This window comes from Scyliorhinus canicula, chromosome 1 (genome assembly GCF_902713615.1).
Source record: "Scyliorhinus canicula chromosome 1, sScyCan1.1, whole genome shotgun sequence".
In the NCBI taxonomy this organism is placed as follows: Eukaryota; Metazoa; Chordata; class Chondrichthyes; order Carcharhiniformes; family Scyliorhinidae; genus Scyliorhinus; species Scyliorhinus canicula.
The window spans coordinates 177,688,711-177,712,382 of record NC_052146.1 but is presented as its reverse complement, the minus strand read 5'-3'; the positions used below and the strand labels follow the sequence as shown (position 1 = coordinate 177,712,382).

Genomic DNA, 23,672 nt, shown 5'->3' with positions numbered 1-23,672 from the left:
AGGGTAAACATCCTCTCTGCATCTAGTCCGTCCTGCCCTATTAGAATTTTAATTCAGCTCTCCTCTCATCCTTCTAAATTCAAGTGAATACAGGCCCAGCCAAAACAATCTCCTCATAGAACAGTCCCACCAACCCTGATATTAACTTAGTGAGCCTCCACTGCCCTCCCTCTATTGCAAGTATATGCTTTCTTAGGTAGGGAGACGACAACTGCATGCAATACTCCAGGCGTGGTCTCACCAAGGCCCTGTATAACTGCAATAAGGCACCTTTACTTCTGAACTCAAATCCTCTTGCAATAAAGGTCATCTTTTGCCTTCCTAATTGCTTTCTGCACCTGCCCCTCCACTTTCACTGACTGGTGTACAAGGACACCCAGACCCCTTTGAACATCCCTTTGAACTTCCCAATATATCTCAATTTAAATAATACTGTTTCTTTCTGATCTTCATATCAAAGTGGATAGCTTCCCATTTAGCCACATTGTATAGCATCTGCCATGTGTTTGCCGACTCACTCAACTTAATCTAAGTCACCTTGAAGCCTCCTTGCATGCTCCTTATAACTCCATTCCACCCAGTTTTGTATCATCAGCAAACTTGGAAATGTTACATTTGTTTCCCTCATCCAGGTGATTTATATATATCGTGAACATTTGGAGCCCAAGCACTGATCCCTGCGGTACCCCACTAGTCACTGCCTGCCACTCAGAAAAGAACCCGTTTATTCCCACTCTGTCAACCAATTCTCGGTCTATGCCAATACAAGAAGCATGGGGGAACTGCAAGAATTGTTTATTCCTAGGTAAAAGTAAATTACTGTGGATGCTGGAATCTGAAACAAAAACAGAAAATACTGGACAATCTCAGCTGGTCTGACAGCATCTGTGGAGAGAAAAGGGAGCTAACATTTCGAGGCTGGTTGACTCTTTATCAAAGCTGTCTGGCACAAAAGTAAAACGGGAAAGGTGGCCATGGTTTACAAAGGAAATTAGAGATAGTATTTAATGCAAGGAAGAAACATACAAATTGGCCAAGAAAAACTACAGGTCTGAGGATTTGGAGCAGTTTAGTATTCAGCGAAGAAGGACCAAGGGATTGATTAAGAATGGGAAAATAGAGTACAAGAGTAAGATTGCAGGAAATATAAAAACTGACTGTAAAAGTTTCTATAGGGTACGTAAAGAGAAAAGTATTGGTGAAGACAAATGTAGGTGGCCCTTTACAGTCAGAAAGGGGAATGTATAATAGGGGCAAAGAAATGGCTGCGCAATTAAATATACACTTTGGTTGTGTCTCCACAAATGAGGACACAAATCAGATACCAGAAATGTTGGGGGCCGCAGGGTTTAGTGAAAGGGAGGAACTGAAGGAGATCAATACGAGTAGAGAATGGTGTTGGGGAAATTGATGGGATTGAAGGCTGATAAATCCCCAGAGGCTATATCCCAAATGTAGATAATCTACATCCCAGAGTACTTAAGAAAGTGGCTCTAGACATATTGTATGCATCTTCCAGGATTCTACGGACTCTGGAACAGTTCCTGTAGATTGGAGGGTTGCTAATGTAGCTCCGCTATTTAAAAAGGGAGGTACAGAGAAAACAGAGTATTATAGATCAGTAAGTCTGACTTAGGTAGTGGGGAATATTCTAGAATCCATTACCAAAGATATAACTGAGCATTTAGAAAACAGTAGCAGGATCGAGCAGAGTCAGCATTGATTTATGAATGGGAAATCATGCTTGACAAATCTACTGGAATTCTTCAAGGATGTAACCAGCAAATTGATGAGTAGGAGTCAATAGATGTGGGGCAGAATTCTCCGTTCCTGGGAAAAATCGGGAAGGCCATCGTGAACTCGGCCAAGTTTCACGATGGCCTCGGAGGCCGCTCCTCTCACCTTATTCACCCCCACCCGGGGAGCTAGGAGCGGTGCTCTGTTATTTTTGGCCGCCGGGCCTTGACACTTGCGTCAAGGTGGCGCGCCGAGAATGACGCGACAGCAGCGCCTATGTGATGTCAGCCGCGCAAGCGCAGGTTGGCCGGCTTCAACCCGCGCATACGTGGCTGACGTCACGACGGCTGACGGCTCAAACCCGCGCATGCACGGTGGCCGTCTTCCCCTCCACTGCCCTGCAAGACGTGGCGGCTTGATCTTGTGGGGCGGCGGATAGAAGACTGGTTGGCAGACAGGAAACAAAGAGTAGGAATTAAAGGGTTATTTTCAAATTGGCAGGCAGTGACTAGTGGGGTACCACAGGGATCGGTGCTGGGACCCCAGCTATTCACAATATATATTAATGATTTAGATGAGGGAACAAAATGTAATATCTCCAAATGACACACCAAGTTGGGTAGGAGGGTGAGCTGTGAGGAGGATGCAGACACTTCAGTGTGATTTGGTTAAGTTGAGTGAGTGGGCACATAAATGACAGATGCAGTATAATTTGGATAAGTGCGATGTTTAGTAGCAAAAATGAGAAGGCAGACTATTATCTGAATGGCCATAAATTAGGAGAGGGGAATGTGCAATGAGACCTGGGTGTACTCGTACAGCAGTCCCGGAAGTAGGTAAAAGGAAAATGATATGTTTACCTTCATTGTGAGATAATTTGAGTACAGAAGCAAGGATGTCTTGCTGCAATTATACAGCGCCTTGGTGAGGCCATACCTGGAATATTGGTCTCCTTATCTGAGGAAAGATGTTCTTCCTTGAAAGGGAGTACAGCAAAGATTTACCAGACTGATTCCTGGGATGGCAGGACTGAGGAGAGATTAGAATATAGAACATACAGTGCAGAAGGAGCCATTCGGCCCATCGAGTTTACATCGACCCACTTAAACCCTCACTTCCACCCAACCCGTAACCCAATAACCCCCTCCTGACCTTTTTTTTGGTCACTAAGGGCAATTTATCATGGCCAATCTACCTAACCTGCACGGCTTTGGACTGTGGGAGGAAACCGGAGCACCCGGAGGAAACCCACGCAGACACAGGGAGAAAGTGCAGACTCCTCACGGACAGCGACCCAGCGGGGAATCGAACCTGGGACCCTGGCGCTGTGAAGCCACAGTGCTATCCACTTGTGCTACCATGCTGCCCATTGATTCGGTTAGGATTGTATTTGCTGAATTCAGAAAAATGAGAGATCTTGCAGAAATCTGTAAAATTCTAACAGGACTAGCCAGGGTAGATGCAGGAAGGATGTTCCCCATGGTGGGTGTGTCCAGAATCAGGGGACATAGTCTGACCATTTCGGACAGAGTTGAGGTAAGATTTCTTCACCCAGAGAGTGGTGAGCCTGTGAAATTTGTTAAACTGGAAGTAGTTGAGGCCTAAACATTGTCACCTGAATTCTCCATTCCTGAGACTAACTGGATTCTCTGATTCTGCGGGTATGTCAGCGCCGTCCGCGCACCGATCATCCACCCAGTGGGGTGCTAGCAGCCATGCTGCGTAAAGCTCCCGGTTTTACCTGCAGATACTGCTGCAAATGGCCGGATCTGTGGCCACGCATGCGCATGGCGGCGGCTGCGGCCAACACGCCATACATGGCGCCGGCTGCGCACGGACATGGCCTGCCAAAAACTGCCGTCCTGTAATCCCCTTTGCCATCCTCGGACCACCCCCACCACTTCCCACAGCTCCCTCCAAAGCCCCCCCCTGCCAGCGGAATAGCTCCCCCCCCCCGGCTGTGGTGGCACTGGACACAGTCCGCAGTCGCACGGGCGATCCGCGAAGGTTGTGAGGACATGTGTCCCACGCCGTCGGGGACTCGGCCCATCGGGGACGGAGCTTCAGGGAAGGGCCTCAGGTGACTTCCAGGGCCGGGAAGGAGGCTGGCAGCAGCTGCCATTTGCCGTGCCTGAAGCCCAAGCGACAGAAGTGATCAGCACTGTGAGCAGCACTGTCCGGGCCGGCCAGCAGTGCAGGAAGAAACTGCTCGATCTCCTCAGCGCAGCCAGGGTGAGTAGGCAGCACTGTGCCCCTGGCACCAACCCCCACCCCACTCACCCGTAACCCTACCCACCCCCCGGAGGGCGGCCGAACCCCTATTCTGCACCACATGCCAGCACTCATACCGATTGGCATGGCTGGGTGCCATGATCACAGAAGCCACCAAACCCAGCTCTTGGGTGCATGCGTCGGAATGTCTAACATTTTCTGTTTGCCCAACCGCCACCCCAGGAGAAGGCCGCCCATAACCGTCAGGAATGGGAGAAGACAGGAGTGGGATGCCGGACCTGTGGCCCCTCACTGCAGCAGAGCAGAGGGCCCTGGATTTGGCCGGCAGGCCTGAAGAAAGGGCAGTCGCCAGGGTAGAGGTTGGCATCGGGTGAGGAAGTGAGACACCACTGAGTTTCAGTTCCCTGTGACAGGTGTTAACCCCACCACCAACATTCACACTCCACCCTCACACCCACCAACAAACCAACGCCACTCTCACACCCACATCCACCCTCACCACCACTCCTCCCCCGCCACCAACCCATCTCCACTCCACCACCACCAGCAATACCTCTACTCTTCCATTCCAAACATCCACCCTCTCCCCTCCCCAACACACCCTCAGCACCCTCACTCATCCCGGCCCACGGTCTAATCATGCATCTTGTTGTGTGCCTTGCAGGAGCTGCTGGTGACGGGATGGGCCCTTCTGGCGTCCCCCATCCCCGACCCCAGCCACAGCCACCGTCAGAATCCCAGGTGCCGACCAGCGACATGGACGATACCGACATGGACGGGCGCCACCAGCCCGCATTTCGGATACCACAGAGCTTGAGTCTGGGATGACACAGATTTCCCATCACAGCTGTCTCCAACACCCTCCACCATCCCAGAGACACTCACCTTGGTTGAGCAATTTAGTGAAGAGGCTCCTGAGGCACTATCTGGTTTGCACTACACACGTGCTCTGGTACAACACGTGGAGGAAGGAACTCCCAAGGGGGCGGACAGTCGGAGGGCGGCTGGCCCCACAGACTAGCTGCCATCCAGATGGGTTTTGGGCTTCTAGAACAGATGGTCGATTTGATCTTGGAGATTCAGTTGCAGAGCCAGTGACTACATGAGGGGTTGTCTGCAAGGATCCAGCACAACAGGTGTAGTTGGAGGAGTCCGGCCGTGTGGAGGAGCAGGAGGTGGTGCCGACATTGCGTACCTCCCAGGCCAATACCGTACGAGTGTCGTCCGTGGTGGAGGCCTTGGGAGTGAGGGTTTGAGCCATGGATCAGTGTGTCCAACTCTAGGGCACTCTGTGCAGGTGGTGGCCGAGGCCCAGGACAGGGCTGCCTTCTCAGGCACCCATGTGCCAGAGCCACCTGAACATTTCTGAGGTGCTCCTGGGCGTGGTGCAGTAACAGTGGACCATGGCTGAGAGCGTAGACAGCTTTGCCCAGGCGCTGGCTGACGTGACACATACCCACAAGGAGGTGGCCCAGTCCCAGAGGGAGATGGCGCAGTCACTGGCTAATGTGGCACAGACCCAGAAGGTGGTGGCACAGTTACAGTGTGATGTGTCCCATGCGGAGGTGGTCCTGTACTCCATTGCCGCGAGCAAAGAGATTCCAGAACTGGCAGCACCAGATGGGGGGGAAGCCTCCGGGGATAGCTTCGCTTGCACCGCTGTCCCATGTAGTAGCCCGGGGGCCATCGTGCACCCAGAGGGAGGAAGTCAGGATGGGTCCCATGCCGGTCATTCCCGCAGGGAAGGTGCCGGAACACTGCAGCGTGTCTGCTTTCCTGGCCATACGGGCCCTAAAGCTATGCCGAGGTGGATATCTAGACCAGGCATTGTCAAACTCGGGGGGGTGGGGTCGTGGTGGGTCCCGGGAGGGTCACAGAACCGTCCATCGCAGCGCTCCCAATTATGCAAATCTGCGCGCAACAGCCGCAGCAGCTGGCTGTTAATAACACCGGCTGCAAGCGGCCTTCAAAATGGCCGCGAACGTGAAAAAAAAATGCAGCCGCACTGCGCATGTGCCAGATCATCGGCGCGCATGCGCAGTGCGGCCGCTTTTTTTAAAAAACGGTCGCAGCTTTTTGTTTTACACGTTAAGTGTAAAGGGGGAGTATTCATTTATTTTACTCATTTAATTTTTTTTTTCAATTATTTTATTAATTTAATTGTTTTTTTTTACAAGTTCGGGGGGGTTTATTTCATAAAATCTTACTGGAAAAAAATGCAGACATTTGGGCAGATGGAGACTCCATACTTTCCGACTCCGGAAGGCTTCACCTTCATCTAATAGGTTCCATTGGAGGTGCGTGTACAACGGCCAAAGGGACCCAAAACCATTTCCTCCATTTTTGTCAGCAGCAAACAAGGTAAGAGAAAATGGTGGATCTCGCAGGTCGGCCGGATTGGGTCGCAGAGGTCGGCCGGGTTGGGTCCCGAAGGTTGGCCGGTTGGTGAAAATGGGTCCCCGGAAAAAACACAGATCTAGACGGTACATCAGGAGTGGAGGTGGCCTACTGTGATATCCATCCTGTGACCTGGGCCCCCTTTGGCAGCCTGAATGGGTCCGGCTGCTGCTCGGGTGTCCCAGGTGCTGTGGTACCACCTTGTTCTGCCTCCTGCAGACAATGAATATTGGAATTCAACCTACAATGATGGCCTTCCTCCTAGTTTTGGCAGCTCCGGGGGATGTACTGCGGCTGTACGAACTGGAGCTGCTCAAGGAGGAGGAAACTGCTGCAGCGGAGCCTGCGCCTGAAGAACAGGAAGGAGACATTGAGGATAGAGAGCCAGGTGGCCAACAGGCCGAGTAGGAGGAGGGGTAAGTTCAAAAGAGGTGCCTCATGAGGCCCGCCTGTCACTTGAAGATCTGCTGGACCAGGCATGCCGTCAAAGACTTCGGCTGAGCAGATGGACAGTGTGACATATCTAACAGATCATGGCGCAACTGGCACTGCGGAGGAATGGGGAAGGAAACCCGCTCCCTCTGGCCATCAAGGTGACGGTTCTCCTGAACCTTTACGCAATGGGGTCCTTCCTGACGCCAAGTGGAGACCTGTCCAGAATCTCACAGAGACTGGTGCACAGGTGCACCCATGCCGTCATGGAGGGCCTATATGCCCGATTAGTACAATACCAATGCGTGAGGGGGTGGTCTTCACAAACTGAAAGGGCGCCACTCCATGTACATGCAGCTGGTGTGTGAACACGAGATGAACATCATGCACATCTGCGCCCGATACCCAGGCAAGACATCCATTTTAATGTGGACTAAGCCCACCAGGATTGCCGGGCAGCGGGGTTCGGCGCCATTGTCGATATGCCCTGGGTCCGGGGGGGGGGGATCGATGGGATATGTGTCACCCTACGAGCATCTGCAAATGACAGGTTGCACTTCACAAACCGAAAGAGATTTCAGTCGGTTGAACAGCAGCTGGTGTGTGACCATCAGTTACGCATCATGCATATCTGCGCCCGGTACCCAGGCAGTGCGCATGGCAAACCACTGTTACACCTCTATTAGGTGATGTAAGGTAGGACCTGTATTACAGGTTCGCCTGTAGCCCCTGCCTGCTGTTTCCGTTGATCCAGGACGCCCCGACTTACGCGGACGCCATGGCGCTCCTCAAAGAGAACTACGCGCAGAAAGCGAACTCACTCTTCGCCAGGCACATACTCGCCACTCGCTCTCAACTACCTGGTGAGTCCATTGAAGACTTCTGGCGGGCCCTAATCCCACTGTGACTGTCAGGCCGTCTAGGCCACCGAACATTCTAATCTCCTCATGCGCGATGCTTTTGTAACGGGGATTGAGTCGGACCTCATCCGCCAAAGACTGCACGAAGGGGCCACGCTCGACCTAGCGGAGACTAAAAAGCTAGCGCTCTCCATGACGGTCGCCTCACGTAACGCTCAGGCTACCCCTCCGGCCGTGCGGCCCACCCCTCCTATCCCTCGTGAACCCCATAAACAGCCGCCCCAGCGGGGGCCTTATCCAGCCAATATGCCTGCGCCACATGGCAATCCGCGCACCCCGGGGATCCCCGATGTTACTTCTGCGACCAGCAGAAACACCCTCGCCAATGCTACCTGGCTCTCACTGCCATTTGCAAGGCTTGCAGCAAAAAGGGCCATTTTGCCGCAATGTGCCAGGCCCGCGCAGTCGCCGCGATTGCCCCCTCACCCCTGACACACGCACAATCGGCACCGTCATCTTCGTCCAGGACAACGCGCAGCCAGTGGGCGCCGCCATCTTCACCCCTTGGGGCCACGCGCGGCCAGTGGGCGGCACCGTCACCTTCCCCCCCTCAGTCCATGGGTGCCGCCATCTTGTTCAGCTCCAGCAACGTGCGGCCCATGGGCAACGCCATTTTGTCCCCCGCAGGATCTTCAGTCGCCGCCATCTTGTCTTCCCCACGGGGCATGGACGCCGACGACATTCCACGACCGGGGCCCCCCACGCTCTCCGTCTTCTGACACCAGTGATGATCAACCGCAGCTCACCTCGATGACATTCGACCAGTCCCAGCCTCACAACCTGGCCACTGCTTCGACTACGGTGAAAATCAACGGCCACGTGACCTCTTGCCTGTTGGACTCCGGGTGCACCGAAAGCTTCATCCAACCGGATACGGTAAGGCGCTGCTCCCTCGCGGTCCACCCCACCAACCAAAGAATCCCCCTGGCCTCCAGATCCCATTCCATCCCGATCCAGAGGCTCTGCACGGTCACTCTCACGGTCCAGGGCGTAGAATTCAGCGGCTTCCACCTCTACGCCCTTCCTAATCTCTGCGCTGCACTATTACTAGGCCTGGATTTCCAGTGCAACCTCCAGAGCCTCACCCTCAAATTCGATGGGCCCCTACCACCCCTCACTGTGTGTGGCCTCATGACCCTAAAGATCGACACCTCCTCCCTCTTGGCCAATCTAATTTTGGATTGCAAACCCGTTGCCACCAGGAGCAGACGATACAGCACCCAGGTCCGAGGTCCAGCGGCTGCTTCGGGAGGGTATCATCGTGGCCAGCAACAGCCCCTGGAGAGCTCAAGTGGTAGTCGTTAAAACTGGGGAGAAGTATAGAATGGTCGTGGACTAAAGCCAGACCAATCGGTACATGCAGTTCGACGCGTACCCCCTCCCACGCATATCTGATATGGTCAATCAGATTGCGCAGTACCGGGTCTTCTTGACGATTGACCTAAAATCCGCCGACCACCAGCTCCCCATTCGTAAATCAGACCGTCCATACACAGCCTTCGAGGCAGACGGTCGTCTCTATCACTTCCTGGGGTTCCCTTTTCCGTACCAAGACAACGTCACCATCTGCAGCCATGATTAGCAGGACCACAATGCCAACCTTGCTAAATTCCTCCGCACCGCCACTCTCCTCAACCTCACCTACAATAAGGAGAAGTGTGTGTTCAGCACGACCCGCTTAGCCATCCTCAGCTATGTGGTCCAGAACGGAGTTCTGGGGCCCGATCCCGACCGCATGCGCCCCCTCATGGAGCTCCCCCTTCCCCACTGCCCCAAGGCCCTCAAACGCTGCCTGGGGTTCTTTTCGTACTACACTCAGTGGGTCCCAAACTACGCGGACAAGGCCCGCCCACCCATTTTCCCCTTACGGCCGAGGCGCAACAGGCCATGGCTCGTATCAGGTCAGACATAGCCAAGGCCGGGATGCACGCAGTAGACGAGACACTGCCCTGCCAAGTAGAAAGCGACGCATCAGACGTCACATTTGCCGCCACCCTCAATCAGGCAGGCAGACCCGTGGCATTCTTTTCCCGCACCCTTCATGCCTCAGAAATTCAGCACTCGTCCGTCGAAAAGGAGGCCCAAGCTATCGTTGAAGCTGTGCGGCATTGGAGGCATTACCTGGCCGGCAGGAGATTCACTCTCTTCACTGACCAACGGTCGGAAGCCTTCATGTTCAACAACACGGAGCGGGGCAAGATTAAGAACTATAAAGTCTTGCGGTGGAGAATCGAGCTCTCCACCTATAATTACGAGATTCTGTATTGCCCTGGCAAACTCAACGAGCCCCCAGACGCCCTATCCCGAGGTACATGTGCCAGTGCACAAATAGACCGACTCCGGACCCTACACGACAGCCTTTGTCACCCGGGGGTCACACGGTTGTACCATCTTGTCAAGGCTCGCAATCTGCCCTACTCCGTCGAGGAAGTACGGACAGTCACCAGGGACTGACAGGTCTGTGCGGAGTGCAAGCTGCACTTCTACCGGCCGGACCGTGCGGGCCTGGTGTAGGCCTCACGCCCCTTTGAACGCCTCAGCGTGGATTTCAAAGGGCCCCTCCCCTCCACCGACCGAAACACGTATATTCTCAGTGTGGTCGATGAGTACTCCAGATTCCCCTTCGCTATCCCATGCCCCGATATGACGTCTGCCACTGTCATCAAGGCCCTCAACACAATCTTCGCTCTGTTCGGATTCCCCGCCTACATCCACAGTGACAGGGGATCCTCATTCATGAGCGATGCGCTGCATCAGTTCCTGCTCAGCAGGGGTATCACCTCCAGCAGGACGACCAGCTACAACCCCTGAGGAAACGGGCAGGTAGAGAGGGAGAACGGGACGGTTTGGAGGGCCGTCCAGCTGGGCCTACGGTCCAGGAAATTCCCAGCCTCTCCATTCGGTCACGACTGTGCACCGCTACGAATAACACACCCCATGAATGTCTTTTTGCCGTCCACATCCGCGGTGTCGCTCCCGACTTGGCTCACAGCTCCAGGACCGGTCCCGTTGGTGGACAGGGTACACTTGCTCCATGCCAACCCCCAATATGCCTATGTGGCGGACCCCGACGGCCGCCAAGATACTGTCTTCCTCAGGGACCTAGCACCAGAAGGTTCCACCCATCCACACTTCCTCGGCCAAGCACCATCCTCCCCTCCCCCGGCGCTTCCAACATTAACCCCACCAGGATCATCCCTCCTTCCCCTGCCCACGCAAGAGGATGAAGAGGGTTTTGGCACGCTTCCGGAGTCACCCAACATCAGGCCGGCACCGACGTCGCCAGCATCGACATCGCCACCACCGTTAGGTCGCTCCCAGCGGAATGTCAAGGCACCAGACCGGTTGAACCTCTAACTGGCACCAGACTTTCAAAAGACATTTTTTATTCCCTTTTTTTTCTAATAAAACACTCTACATAATTTTCACTACTGTATATAGTTCTGCACCACCCCCGCTGAACTCATTTTTAACAGGGGGTGAATGTGGTAAACCACTGTTACACCTGTATTAGGTGATGTAAAGTAGGACCTGTACTACATGTTCACTGGTAGCCCCTGCCTGCTGGCTCTGCCCAGGAAGAGGAGTCTAAATATGGGTGTCCTCTATTCAACTGCCATTTCGCCAGCTGCAGTAGGAGGCCATGCATCTTACTGCAATAAAGCCACAGTTGTACCCAATCTGAGTCTTTGTACAATTGATTGTGCATCAGAAAGGGGTTTCAGTCGGTTGAACGTGCAGCAGCTGGTGTGTGACATCAGTTACGCATCATGCATGTCTGCGCCCGATACCCGGGCAGTGTGCATGACACTTTCATTCAGGAGTTCCTACCTCCACCTGCTCTACTGAAGCATGTGTGATGCATACCAGATAGTGTCCCAGGGGCCTCTTCACTAAAGTGCCCAACCAAGGTGAGTCTCTCTGAGATCGTGGAGGGTGTTGGAGACAGCTGTGTTCGGAGATCAGTGTCATCCTCAAACTCCAGCTCCGTAGTGTCCTGCGTCTCGATCGATGGCTCCTGTCCGTGTTGTCCTCATCGCTGGTTGGCACCTGGGAGTTGTAGTGGGCGTGAGGGTGGTGTGGTAGCGAGGGTTGTGTGGGTCTGACGATGGTGTGGGAGTGGGTGTGAGGATGGTGCGAGGGTGTTGTGGGCATGAGAGTGGTGTGGGTGTGTTGGGGGTGGGCAGTGGTACATGTGTCGCAGGGAACTGCAACTCAGCGGTGTCTCACTTTCCTCGCCCAATGCCGACCTCCAGCCGGCGACTGCTTTTCCTAGGGTCCACCGACCACGTCCACGACTCTCTGCTCCGCCATGGTGAGAGGCCGCAGGTCTGGCATCCCCCTCCAGTCTTCTCCTGCTCCCGGCTGTTATGGGCGGCCTTCTCCTAGGGGTGGTAACAGAAAACACGCAATGTTAGACAGTCTGACACATGCAGCCCAGGGTTGGGTAGCTGGTGGCTTCAGTGGCCAGGACACTCTGCCATGACGGCTGGTATGGGTGCCGGCATGTGGTGCAGGATTGGGGTTCTGCCACCCTCTGGGTGGGTGGGGGGTTACAGGTGTGTGGGATGGGTGTTGGTGCCAAGGGAACAGTACTGCATTCTCCCCTGGCTGCCCTGAGGAAGTCGTGCAGTTTCTACTGGCACAGCTGGCCGGTCCGGATGGTGTTGCTCACGGCACTGACATGGCAAAAGGCGCAGCTGTCTGCCTCTTTCCCGGGCCAGGGTACAGGGTCGCCCGCCTCTCCTCCACGGTGCCCAGCAGTGTCTCAAGCTTGGCGTCCGTAAAATAGCATGCTACTCTCTTGCTGCCATCTTGTTGACTGGGATGGTGTGTGTGGGGAGTGCAGTGTGTGTGTGCGGCTGCAGTTTGTCAGCCTCCTGAGTGTCAATCGCGAACCCAGTGAATCCCCACCATTTCACATTGGAATCAATTGTGTTCCATGTGGCGACGGTACTGGCCCCTTAACGGTCCATATGTGGCACCACTTTTGCTGTCGTAGAAGTACACGCATCCTGACCCAGCATCAACTCTTAGGGCTGGATTCTCCGTTTCTACGCCTTTGTCCACAGGATCCGTCTGGTCTTACGACTAGAAAGTCGGCGGCGCCCATGCACTGATCATCCGCCCGGTGGGGAGCTAGCAGCCGCGCAGCGTTAAACCACCAGCTTTACCTGCAGACAAGGACACAGAATGGCCGGGTCGGTGGCCACGTGTGGTGCACGGCACCAGCCTGTGGCGGCATGTCGTGCAACATGGCGCCAGCCGGGGCGCGAACCCGTCCAGTCAGACACTGACCCTATATAAACCCCCTCGCCAGCCCCCACCAGTCCCTCCAGCCCCTGCCGAAGGCCTCCCCCACTTGTGGCGGCACTGGACATGGTCCGCAGCCACCGCGCGAGCGATGTGTGTACATTATATAGCAATTGCACTATTTTTACAATAGTAACCTGGACGAACAAAAAAAAACAATGGTGCCAGTGGAAACAGTCATACTTGACTCATCTTCTGTTTTGCTTGTATGTTTGTCCTTTTATTAATTGTGTTGATTTATTTATTTATTTGCAATACATGTAGGAAGGACAGGAAGTTAGGCAAAGGTGGAGGGGCGGCTCTGTTAATTAATGACAGTATTCGGACAATGGAGGGGGATGGCCTAAATTCAGGCAACCAGAATATGGAAGCGGTTTGGATAGAGAAAAGAAATGACCAAGAGGTCACTCGCAGGAGTGGTGTACAGTTCCTAAAAGTAAGCACACAGTAGTATGAAGAAAGAAATAATGGTTGTTTGTCAGAAAGGTACGGCAATAATTACAAGGTATTTTGATCTACATCTGGACTGGAAAAATCAGATGGGCAAAGATAGCCTAGATGAGGAGTTCATAGTGTTTTCAGGATGGTTTCTTAGAACAGGGAGAGCAGGCTACACTAGACCTGGTACTGTGTAATCATATAGGATTCATTAATTTTTTTTTTGTAAAACATTTTATGAAGGTATTTATAATTTTATAATAATAATAAAAAGCAGTAAATACAAATGTTAACATAGAGTATAAAAACATCTCCATCCCTCACTAATCCCACCTACCCTAAACAGAAAATAACCAAACAACCCCCCCCCCCCCCACCCTCTTTTATTGCCTCTTCTGACAGTTTTAGATTTCCCCAAAAAAGTCGACAAACGGCTGCCACCTTGAATTGTATCAGGCTAGGCCAATCATATGATGAGGACGTGTTGACTCTGCTCAGAGCGTCCGCTCACAGATCTGCTTCTATCCAACCCCCCCCCCCCCCCCCCCCCCCAGCTCATCTTCCCATTTGCGTTTTAGCTCATCAATCTTTTTTAAAATAAATTTAAAGTACCCAATTTTTTTTTCCCTATTAAGGGGCAATTTAGCATGGCCAATCTATCTAACCTGCACATCTTTGGGTTGTGGGGGTGAAACCCACGCAGACATGGGGAGAATGTGCAAACTCCACACAGACAGTGACCCAGGGCCGGGATTTGAACCCGGGTCCTCAGCGCTGCAGTCCCAGTGCTAACCACTGCGCCACATGCCGCTCTCGCTCATCTATCTGAGTTACCTCCCACTTCATAAGCTCTATGTAGATATCCAAAACCTTCCCCTCCCCCACCCCCGTCCTAGAAACTACCCTGTCCTGTATCCCCCATGCCGGTAGGAGCGGAAAGGTCGAAACATGCCTTTGCACATAATCCCGTATCTGCAGATATGAAAACCCATTCCCTCCCGGCAATTCAAACTTCTCCTCCAAATCCTCCAAACAGGGAAAGCTCCCATCTATAAATAAATCTCCCATCCTCTCGATCCCTGCTCTCTGCCACCTCCAAAACCCCCCAACCTCCCCAGGACAAACCGGTGATTACCACAAATTGGAGCCCACACCGATGCTCCCTCCACTGCACCCAGACTCTCAGGGCCGCACCACCGGGCTTGTGGAGTACTAGGCCAGCGAGAATGGCAGAGGTGCCGCCATCAATGCCCCCAAACTTGTGCTCTTCCACATGCCACCTCCACTGCTCCCACACCGACCCCCCCCCCCCCCCCCGACCCCCACTACCCACTTCCTAATCATGGCTATGTTTGCCGCCCAGTAATAGTTGATAAAGTTCGGCAGAGCCAGCCTACCCTCCCCTCGACTACGCTCCAGCAGCACTTTCTTTACTTGCGGGGTGTTACGAGCCCACACAAATCCAGAGATCACCCTATTCACTTGTTTAAAAATAGCCTTTGGGATAAAGATAGGGAGGCACTGAAAAACAAACAAAATCTCGGGAGGACTGTCATTTTCACGGTCTGTACCCCCCCGCCAGTGACAGCGGGAGCATGTCCCATGTCCGAAAGGTCTTAATTTGTTCCACTAGCCGGGTCAAATTTAGTTTATGTAGCAGCTCCCATTCCCATGCCACCTGGATTCCCAGATAGCGGAAACTCCCTCCCACCACTCTGAACGGCAGCTTCCCCGATCTCCTCTCCTGCCCCCTTGCTTGGATCGCAAACATACCACTTTTACCCTTATTCAATTTGTACCCCGAAAACCAGCCAAATTTCCCTAATATGCGCATTGAAAATTGCTTATTGTCACGAGTAGGCTTCAATGAAGTTACTGTGAAAAGCCCCTAGTCACCACATTCCGGCGCCTGTTCGGGGAGGCTGTTACGGGAATCGAACCGTGCTGCTGGCCTGCCTTGGTCTGCTTTCAAAGCCAGCGGTTTAGCCCAGTGTGCTAAACAGCCCCTACACCCCCAACCCCACCCTCCCGGACTATCCCTTTCCAGTCCTTTGATGCTCTTAGCGCCATTGCCAGTGGCTCTATGGCCAAAGGAAACAGCAAAGGGGAGAGGGGACATCCTTGCCTTGTCGCTCGGTGCAGTTTAAAGCAGCCCGGCGTTAGCCAATTCGTTCGTACACTCGCCACCGGTGCCTGGTACAACAACCGAACCCAGTCAATGAAGCCCTGCCCAAACCTGAACCGTCCCAACACCTCCCACAAATAATTCCACTCCACCCGGTCGAAGGTCCTTTCCGAGTCCGTAGCGACCAATACCTCTATCTCCCTCCCCTCGGAGGCCATCATGATCACATTTAAGAGCATTCTAATGTTGGCCATTAGCTGCCTGCCCTTAACTAACCCCGTCTGGTCTTCCCCTATCACCTCCGGGACACAGTCTTCTATCCTTGAGGCCAAGATTTTAGCCAACAGTTTGGCATCGACATTCAATAGGAGTTTGGCCTATATGACCCGCATAGCTCTGGGTCCTTCTCCCGCTTTAGGATCAATGAGATCGAGGCCTGTCACATTGTTGAAGGAAGGACATCCTGCTCCCTTGCCTCTTAAAATGGCCTTACCAGCAGCAGGCCCACCATCCCCAAAACTTCTTGTAAAATTTCACTGGGTTGCCATCCGGTCCCGGGGCCTTACCCAACTGCATGGCCTCCAGTCCCTCTACTATTTGGTCAATCCCAATCGTGGCTCCCAACCCCTCCAACAGCCCTTCCTCCATGTTTGGAAACTCCAACCCTTCCAAAAACTGCCTCAGCCCCTCCATTCCAACTGGGGGATTCCAACTCATACAGCCGACTGTAAAACTCCTTAAACACCCCGTTCACCCCTGCTGGGTCCAAGACCGTATCCCCTCCTCCGTCCTTCACCCTTCCTATCTCCCTGGCCGCCTTCCTTTTCCTTAGCTGGTGCGCAAGCATCCTGCTGGCTTTCTCCCCATATTCATATATCGCCCCCAACACCTTCCTTAATTGCTTCAACATCTTCCCTGCAGATGACAGACCAAACTCCATCTGTAGCTTCTGCCGCTCCTTCAATAGCCCTGCCTCTGGGGCCTCCGAATATCTCCTATCCCCCTGGAGTATTTCCCCAACCAACCTATCTATGTCTGCTCGCTCTACCCTCTCTTTATCGAGATTAGCTCCCCCCCCCGACCACTGCCTTCAACGCTTCCAAAACCGTTGTTGCCGAGACTTCCCCCGTGTCAATTATTTCCAAATAGTTCTGGATGGCCTCCCTCACATGCCCGCACACCCCCTCATCCGCTACCAGTCCTACGTCCAATTTCCATTGTGGGCACTGACCACCCACCTTGCTCACCTGTAGATCCATCCAGTGTGGGGCATGCTCCGACACAGCAATCGCCGAATACTCGGTTATCCACCACCCCCACCAGTAAAACCCTGTTCAAGATGAAAAAAATCGATACGGGAGTGTACTTTGTGGACATGAGAAAAGCAAGAAAACTCCTTCGCTCTTGGCTGTCCCCCATCTTATCCTTGAACCCCTTTAGTTCCTTCGCCGCGGCTGACACCCTCCCTGTCCTTGAACTTGACCGGTTCAACCTTGGATCAAGACCGTATTGAAGTCTCCCCACCCACCCCCATGATCAGCTTATGCGAGTCCAGGTCTGGGATCTTCCCTAACACCCGCCTCATAAACTCCGCATCATCCCAGTTTGGTGCATAAATATTTACGAACACCACTGGCATCCCCTCCCAGCTTCCCGCTCACCATGATATACCTACTCCCCGAGTCCGCAATTACATTCCCTTATCCAAATGACACCCGCTTATTGATCAGGATCGCTACCCCCCTAGTCTTAGATTCCAACTCCGAGTTAAATATTTGCCTGACCCACTCCCTTCCTCAGTCTAGTCTGATCGGTTATCCTGAAGAGTGTCGCCTGCAGCATTGTCACGTCCTCAGATGCGCAAACACGCGAGCCCTCTTGACTGGCCCAATCAGCCCTCTGACGTTCCATGTGATTAGCCTGGTTCTCCCCCCCCCACCCACCCCGATCAACCATTACCCTTCTTAGGCCAGCCTCCAGATCGCGTCCCGTGCCTCCACAGGCCCGCCCTTTGGTACCCACTGTCCTCGACCTTCAATTTGTCTCCCAGCAACATAGCCTCCCTGTCAGCAGAGCAATTCCCCCCTCCCCCCCATTAACAGAACAACCCCAACCCCCCTCAACAAACTTATCACCTGCTCACCACCCCACTGAGCTTCCATGAGCTGAGCTTGCCCGCCCAGCTAGCCTGGTAGCCCCCGCTCCAAACATCCTCCCCACTATTAAAAGCAAATTACTGCGGATGCTGGAATCTGAAACCAAAGAGAAAATGCTGGAAAATCTCAGCAGGTCTAGCAGCATCTGTAGGGAGAGAAAAGAGCTGATGTTTCGACTCCGATGACTCTTTGTCAAAGCCTTTCGACCCTTTCGAACATACATATTCAAAACATCACAATCCCCAACACACACATAAGAAGAAAAATCGACCCCCCATCCCCTCACAGGAACAAAGTTAACTCACATACAAAACTGAGCAACGGCCCAAATGTTGATACAAAAAGCACTCCATGCACAGTCCAAAACAAAAATAACATTAACAGCACAAGCACAGCATTACCCGCAACCAACGTTCAGTATCTTCAGTTACCGGCCAGTCTTTTGTCCTTAACAAAGTCCATCGCCTCGTCTGGCGATCCAAAGTAATGGTCTTGACCCTCGTAGGTGACCCACAAATGAACTGGGTGTAACATTCCGAACTTCACCCCCTTCTTGAAGAGGGCCGATTTTACCCTATTAAATCCCACTCTTCTTTTGGCCAGTTCCGCACCCAGGTCCTGGTAGATGCACAGATCGCTGTTCTCCCACTTGCAGCTCCATGTCTGATTGGTCCACCGCAAAATCTGTTCCTTATCCAGGAATCGGTACATTCGCTCCATCGCCCTCGGCAGCTCATTCAAACGCTGCTTCCTCGCAAGTGCTCTATCCACTTCCAAGGGTCAAACAAACGCCCCACACCCAGCAGCTTTTCAAGCATACTTGCCATTGGCGCCCTTGTGTCCGATCCCTTGCTGCCCTCCCGGAGGCCGACGATCCTCAGGTTCTGTTCTCCAAATCCTCCACCTTCTCCTGCAGCCTTTTCTGGTGGTCCCTCATCAGCCCCATCTCCACCTCCATCACGGTTCGCTGGTCTCGTGCTCGGCCACCTTCTCTTCCACCCTCTGGGTCGCCAGTTCATGGGCTTCTAGTCTCTGATCCACCCGAACGATCGATGCCTTAAGCGCCTCCTACTCAATGGCTGCCACCGCAAGTCGCTCGATATAGGATTCATTAATGACCTCTTGTTAAGCACCCCTAGATAGCAGCAATTATAATATGATTGTTACATTCATTTTGACGGAGAGAAGAATGGGTTCAAGAGTACTATTTTTAACTTATATAAAGGCAATTGTGAGGGCATGAAAGCTGAGCTAGCTAAAGTGAACAGACAAATTAGGTTAAAGGATAGGTCAATAGAGAGGCAGAAGCAGGCATTTAAAGGGATATTGCAGTATACACAAAATAGATGCTTCCGATGAGAAAGGAAAATTCCAAGAGGAGCACCCACGTTCTGTGGTTAACTAAAAAAGTTAAAGGTCGCACCAAACTTAAAGAAAAGGCCTATAAGGGCAGAAGATTGGATATAAAAAACAGGAAACAAATTATGCAAATTAAGGAAGGAAAGTTTAGAGTACGAGAGAAAGGCAACTGGAAATATAAAGACAAATAGTAAGAGTTTCGGTAGACATTTAAAAAATAAGTGTAGGCAGCACGATGGCGCAGTGATTAGCATTGCTGCCTCACGGCGCCGAGGTCCCAGGTTCGATCCTGGCTCAGGGTCACTGTCCGTGTGAAGTTTACACATTCTCCCCGTGTTTGTGTGGGTTTCGCCCCCACAACCCAAAGACGAGCAGGGTAGGTGGATTGGTCATGCTAAATTGCCCCTTAATTGAAAAAAAAAATTGGGTACTCTAAATTTTTTTTTAAATAAATGAACAAAACTCGTCCTTCGTGACTTATGATTTGGTTTTTGCTTCCCTTCTTATGGAAGGCTAGTTTGTCGTCTGAGCTCGATCTGAGATTGCATAACCTGTTGTTCCACATTGCTCTGATTTATGCTCCTAAATGAAATCAACATAGTTTTGGATATATGTTTCAGGTCTCTCAGCACAATAAAAGTCTTCCTTGTCTCAGAAATGCTGCTCTGAAAGAGATGAAAGTAATTTTTTTCCTTTGTTAATTATATTTTGCCAGATTGTCAAGTAGGTAGAGGAGTGACATATCGCGGCACAACGTCAACCACATCAAGTGGCAGGACATGCCAAAAGTGGTCGTCAATGATTCCCCATTCTCATAGAAGCTTCACTCCTGATACACACCCTAACGCCGGACTGGAGGGAAATGTGAGTTGACTGTATGGCTTGCTGAAACAAGTCCTCAGCTGTAATGTTTCAAAGATTGCATTTCATTTGTTTACAATTGGCCTATCCTTTTCATCACGAAAGCCACTTTGTACTTGTAGAACACCCCTTCCTGCAGGATTGTACAAAGAGGCAAGAGGGCAAGTCCCCTGGTACTGATGGTTTGCATCCTAGGATCCTAAAAGAAGTAGCTACAGAGCTAGTGGATGCATTGGTTGTAATTTTACAAACATCTTTGGATTCTGGAAATGTACCAGATGATTGGAAAACTGTTAATGTGACACCCTGTTCAAAAAGGGAGGGAAGCAAACAGCAGGTAACTATAGGTCGATCAGCCTATTGTTGGAATCAGTTATTCAGGAAGTAATAGCAGCACATTTGGAAAATCATAATCTGATCAGAGTCAGCATGACTTCATGAAAGGGAAATCATTCTGACTAATTTATGAGAGGCTTTCAAGGAAGTCTCAACCAGAGTGGATAGAGGGGAACAAGTAGATATGTTGTAGTTATGTCAAGGGAGTTGGAATATAAGAGTAGAGAAGTCTTGCTGCAACTGTTCAAGGTACTGGTGAGACCACATCTGAAGTACTGAGAGCCGTTTTGGTCCCCTTATTTAAGGAACGATGTATTTCATTGGAGGAGGTTCAGAGAAGGTTCACTAGGATGATCCCTGGAGGGATTGACTTATGAGCAAAGGTTAAGCAGGATGGGATTCTATAGCATTGGAATTTAGAAGAACGAGAGGTGATCTTAATGAAACATATCGGATTCTTAAGGGGCTTGACAGGGTAAATGCTGAGAAGATATTTCCCCTCGGGGGATAGTCTAAGACCAGAGGGCAAAGCCTCAGAATAAAGGGGTACCAATTTAAGACGAGATGAAGAAGAACGTATTTTCTCAGAGGGGACATAGGAACATCCCATTCAGTCCTTCGAGCCTACTCCACCATTCATGGCTGATCTGCGGCCTAAGTCCCTGCCTTTGGCCCATATCCCTTAATGTCTTTGCTTAACAAAAATGTATCTATTTCAAATTAAAAATTAACTGATCTAGCATCAATTACCATTTGTGGAAGAGAGTTCCAAACTTCTACCATCCTTTATGTGTAGAAGTGCTTCCTAACACCTCTCCTGAACAGTCTGCCTAATTATTAGACTATGCCCCCTAGTTTTAGAATCTCCAACTAGTGGAAACAGATTATCCTTAGCTACCGTGTCTTTTCCTGTTACTTTCTTATTTTTAACTTTAGAGTACCCAATTCATTTTTTCCAATAAATGGGCAATTTAGCGTGGCCAATCCACCTACCCTGCATATCTTTGGGTTGTGGGGGTGAAACCCAAGCAAACAAGTTGCCAGGTTCAGTCAGGCAATTCCTGGCGAGTGAGAGGAGAGGTGGTTGGCGAGTGATTGGTAATGTTCCTTTGGGGGCTGCCCTTGACGCTGAGGATTGGGCCACAGCGTTCCCAATCTACAGGGTACACCATACCTAAGGCCCCAAAGAGGCCCCATTCGCAGACACAGGGAGAATGTGCAACTCCACACGGACAGTGACCCACAGTCGGGATTGAACCTGGGACCTCGGCGCCGTGAGGCAGCAGTGCTAACCCACTGTGCCACCATGCTGCCCTCAAGTAGTCATTCCTAACGTGTGTCTAGCTAGTGAGTGTCTGTAAGCTCTTGAGCAATGGAAAGTGAGGTTTCTCATGGCTAAGCCATTTAACTTGGCTTCACCACAGTTCTGATGTACATTTCCTAGCCAGAGCTCGATTGCCATCCTGACAGAGGTTCCAGACAGAACTGTAATTGAGCCCGGGCCCTCTCTGGCCTGTGTCTTTGTGATAACATAGGAACATAAGAACTAGGAGCAGGAGTAGGCCATCTGACCCTTCAAGCCTCTCCGCCATTCAATGAGATCATGGCTGATCTTTTGTGAACTCAGCTCCACTTTCCCGCCCGAACACCATAACCCTTTATTCCTTTATTCTTCAAAAAACTATCAATCTATATCTTGAAAACATGTAATTACGGAGTTCAACTGCTTCACTGGGCAGGTAATTCCATAGATTCACAACCCTTTGGGTGAAAAAGTTCCTCCTAAACTCAGTCCTAAATTAACATCCCTTTATTTTGAGGCTATTCCCCTTAGTTTTGCTTTCACTCGTCTGTGCAAACAACCTGCCCGCATCTATCCTATCCATTCCCCTCATAAATTGTTTTTATAAGAGCCCCCCTCATCCTTCTAAATTCCAATGAGTACAGTCCCAGTCTACTCAACCTCTCCATGTAATCCAACCCCCTCAACTATGGGATTAACCTAGTGAATCTCCTCTGCACACTCTCCAGCGCCTTACGTCCTTTCTCAGGTAAGAAGACCAAAACTGAACACAATACTCCAGATGTGGCCTCACTAACACCTTATACAGTTGCAGCATAACCTCCCTAGTCTTAAACACCATCCCTCTAGCAATGAAGGACAAAACTCCACTCGCCTTCTTAATCACCTGGAGGTTTTAAAACCAAACAAATGAATGGCATTAGATAGTCAACATCTTTTCCTAAAGTACTTAACCTAAGAGGTGTGACTGCCTGAAACACAACGACAAGGTAACTCTCCCCACTGCCTGATGTGCCAATGTCTGAAGGTCGGACTCCAGCCCATCAACTCTGAGCTGAAGTTCCTCGAGCTGCAAACACTTTCTGCAGGTTGGGTCACTGCAGTTCGCAATGGGATCCACCAGCTCCAGCATACCGCAGCTCCAACACATCGGCAGCACTGCCATCGCTAGTTTAGTTAATTAGGTTTTTTTTATATTTAAACTATTATTCTCAGATAGTCCCATAATTATAAAACTATTTTCTAAATTTACTGCTATTTATGTAGATTACTTACCAGCCAATCAGCTCACCACTTTCCTGTGATGTCACTTTGAAACCACTCTCCGTTTCCCACTGTTTTAATTCTCATGTTTGTTAAAACTATGCCTCCACCACTCTCCTCGTGCTCTTTTGTCCCAACCAGCTTCACAGTTTCCAGGTCCTGATAACTAAGGCCGCCACTTGCCTTTCTGAGGAAAAGTAGAAAAGGAAAAGAGCACTTCGCTCCCTCCTCACTTAACTCCCTCAATCACCAAACTCCAACTGCTCCATCCTCACTCAACTCTCTCAGTTACCAAACTCCAACTTAATCACTCTACTGCAGCCCAAAGCAGCAGTCCAGTGAGATGGCTTGCCTTTATACTCTACAAATCTAGGGCTGGATTCTCCGATTCAGGGACTATGTAATAATAATAATAATCTTTATTGTCACAAGTTAGCTTACAGACGGGGAACGCGAGTAGCACATGCAGATGCTTGAGCAGACTTCCCCTCCCGGACACTCCGCCGCAAATACCAAAAGTAGAGGAGACAGTAATGACTCTAAATTTTTTGGAACCCTACCAGTAGACGCACAACATATTCGGTTGTGGACGCAAAAAGACCCAGTTTTAGCCAAGATGAAGCATTTACTGCTAACACGGGAACTGGAAAGACCAGTGGAGCCCCAGATGCACCCATACTGGAGCAGAAGGGACCAAATAACCGTAGAAGACGGTATCCTATTATGGGGAGCCCGGGTAATCGTCCCAGCTCAGGGCCGTCAGGCAATCTTAACTGAGTTACATCACGGACACCCAGTGG

General features: G+C 51.3%; 1 protein-coding gene across 1 annotated transcript in view; it reads left to right on the top strand.

The window, feature by feature from the left end:
• Positions 1-23,672, top strand: part of plg (plasminogen) — a 244,612-nt gene that overhangs the window by 143,552 nt on the left and 77,388 nt on the right. The window contains exon 12 of the mRNA XM_038803356.1: positions 19,825-19,973. Coding sequence (XP_038659284.1) covers positions 19,825-19,973 — 149 coding nt within the window. The remainder of the gene's footprint in view (positions 1-19,824; positions 19,974-23,672) is intronic.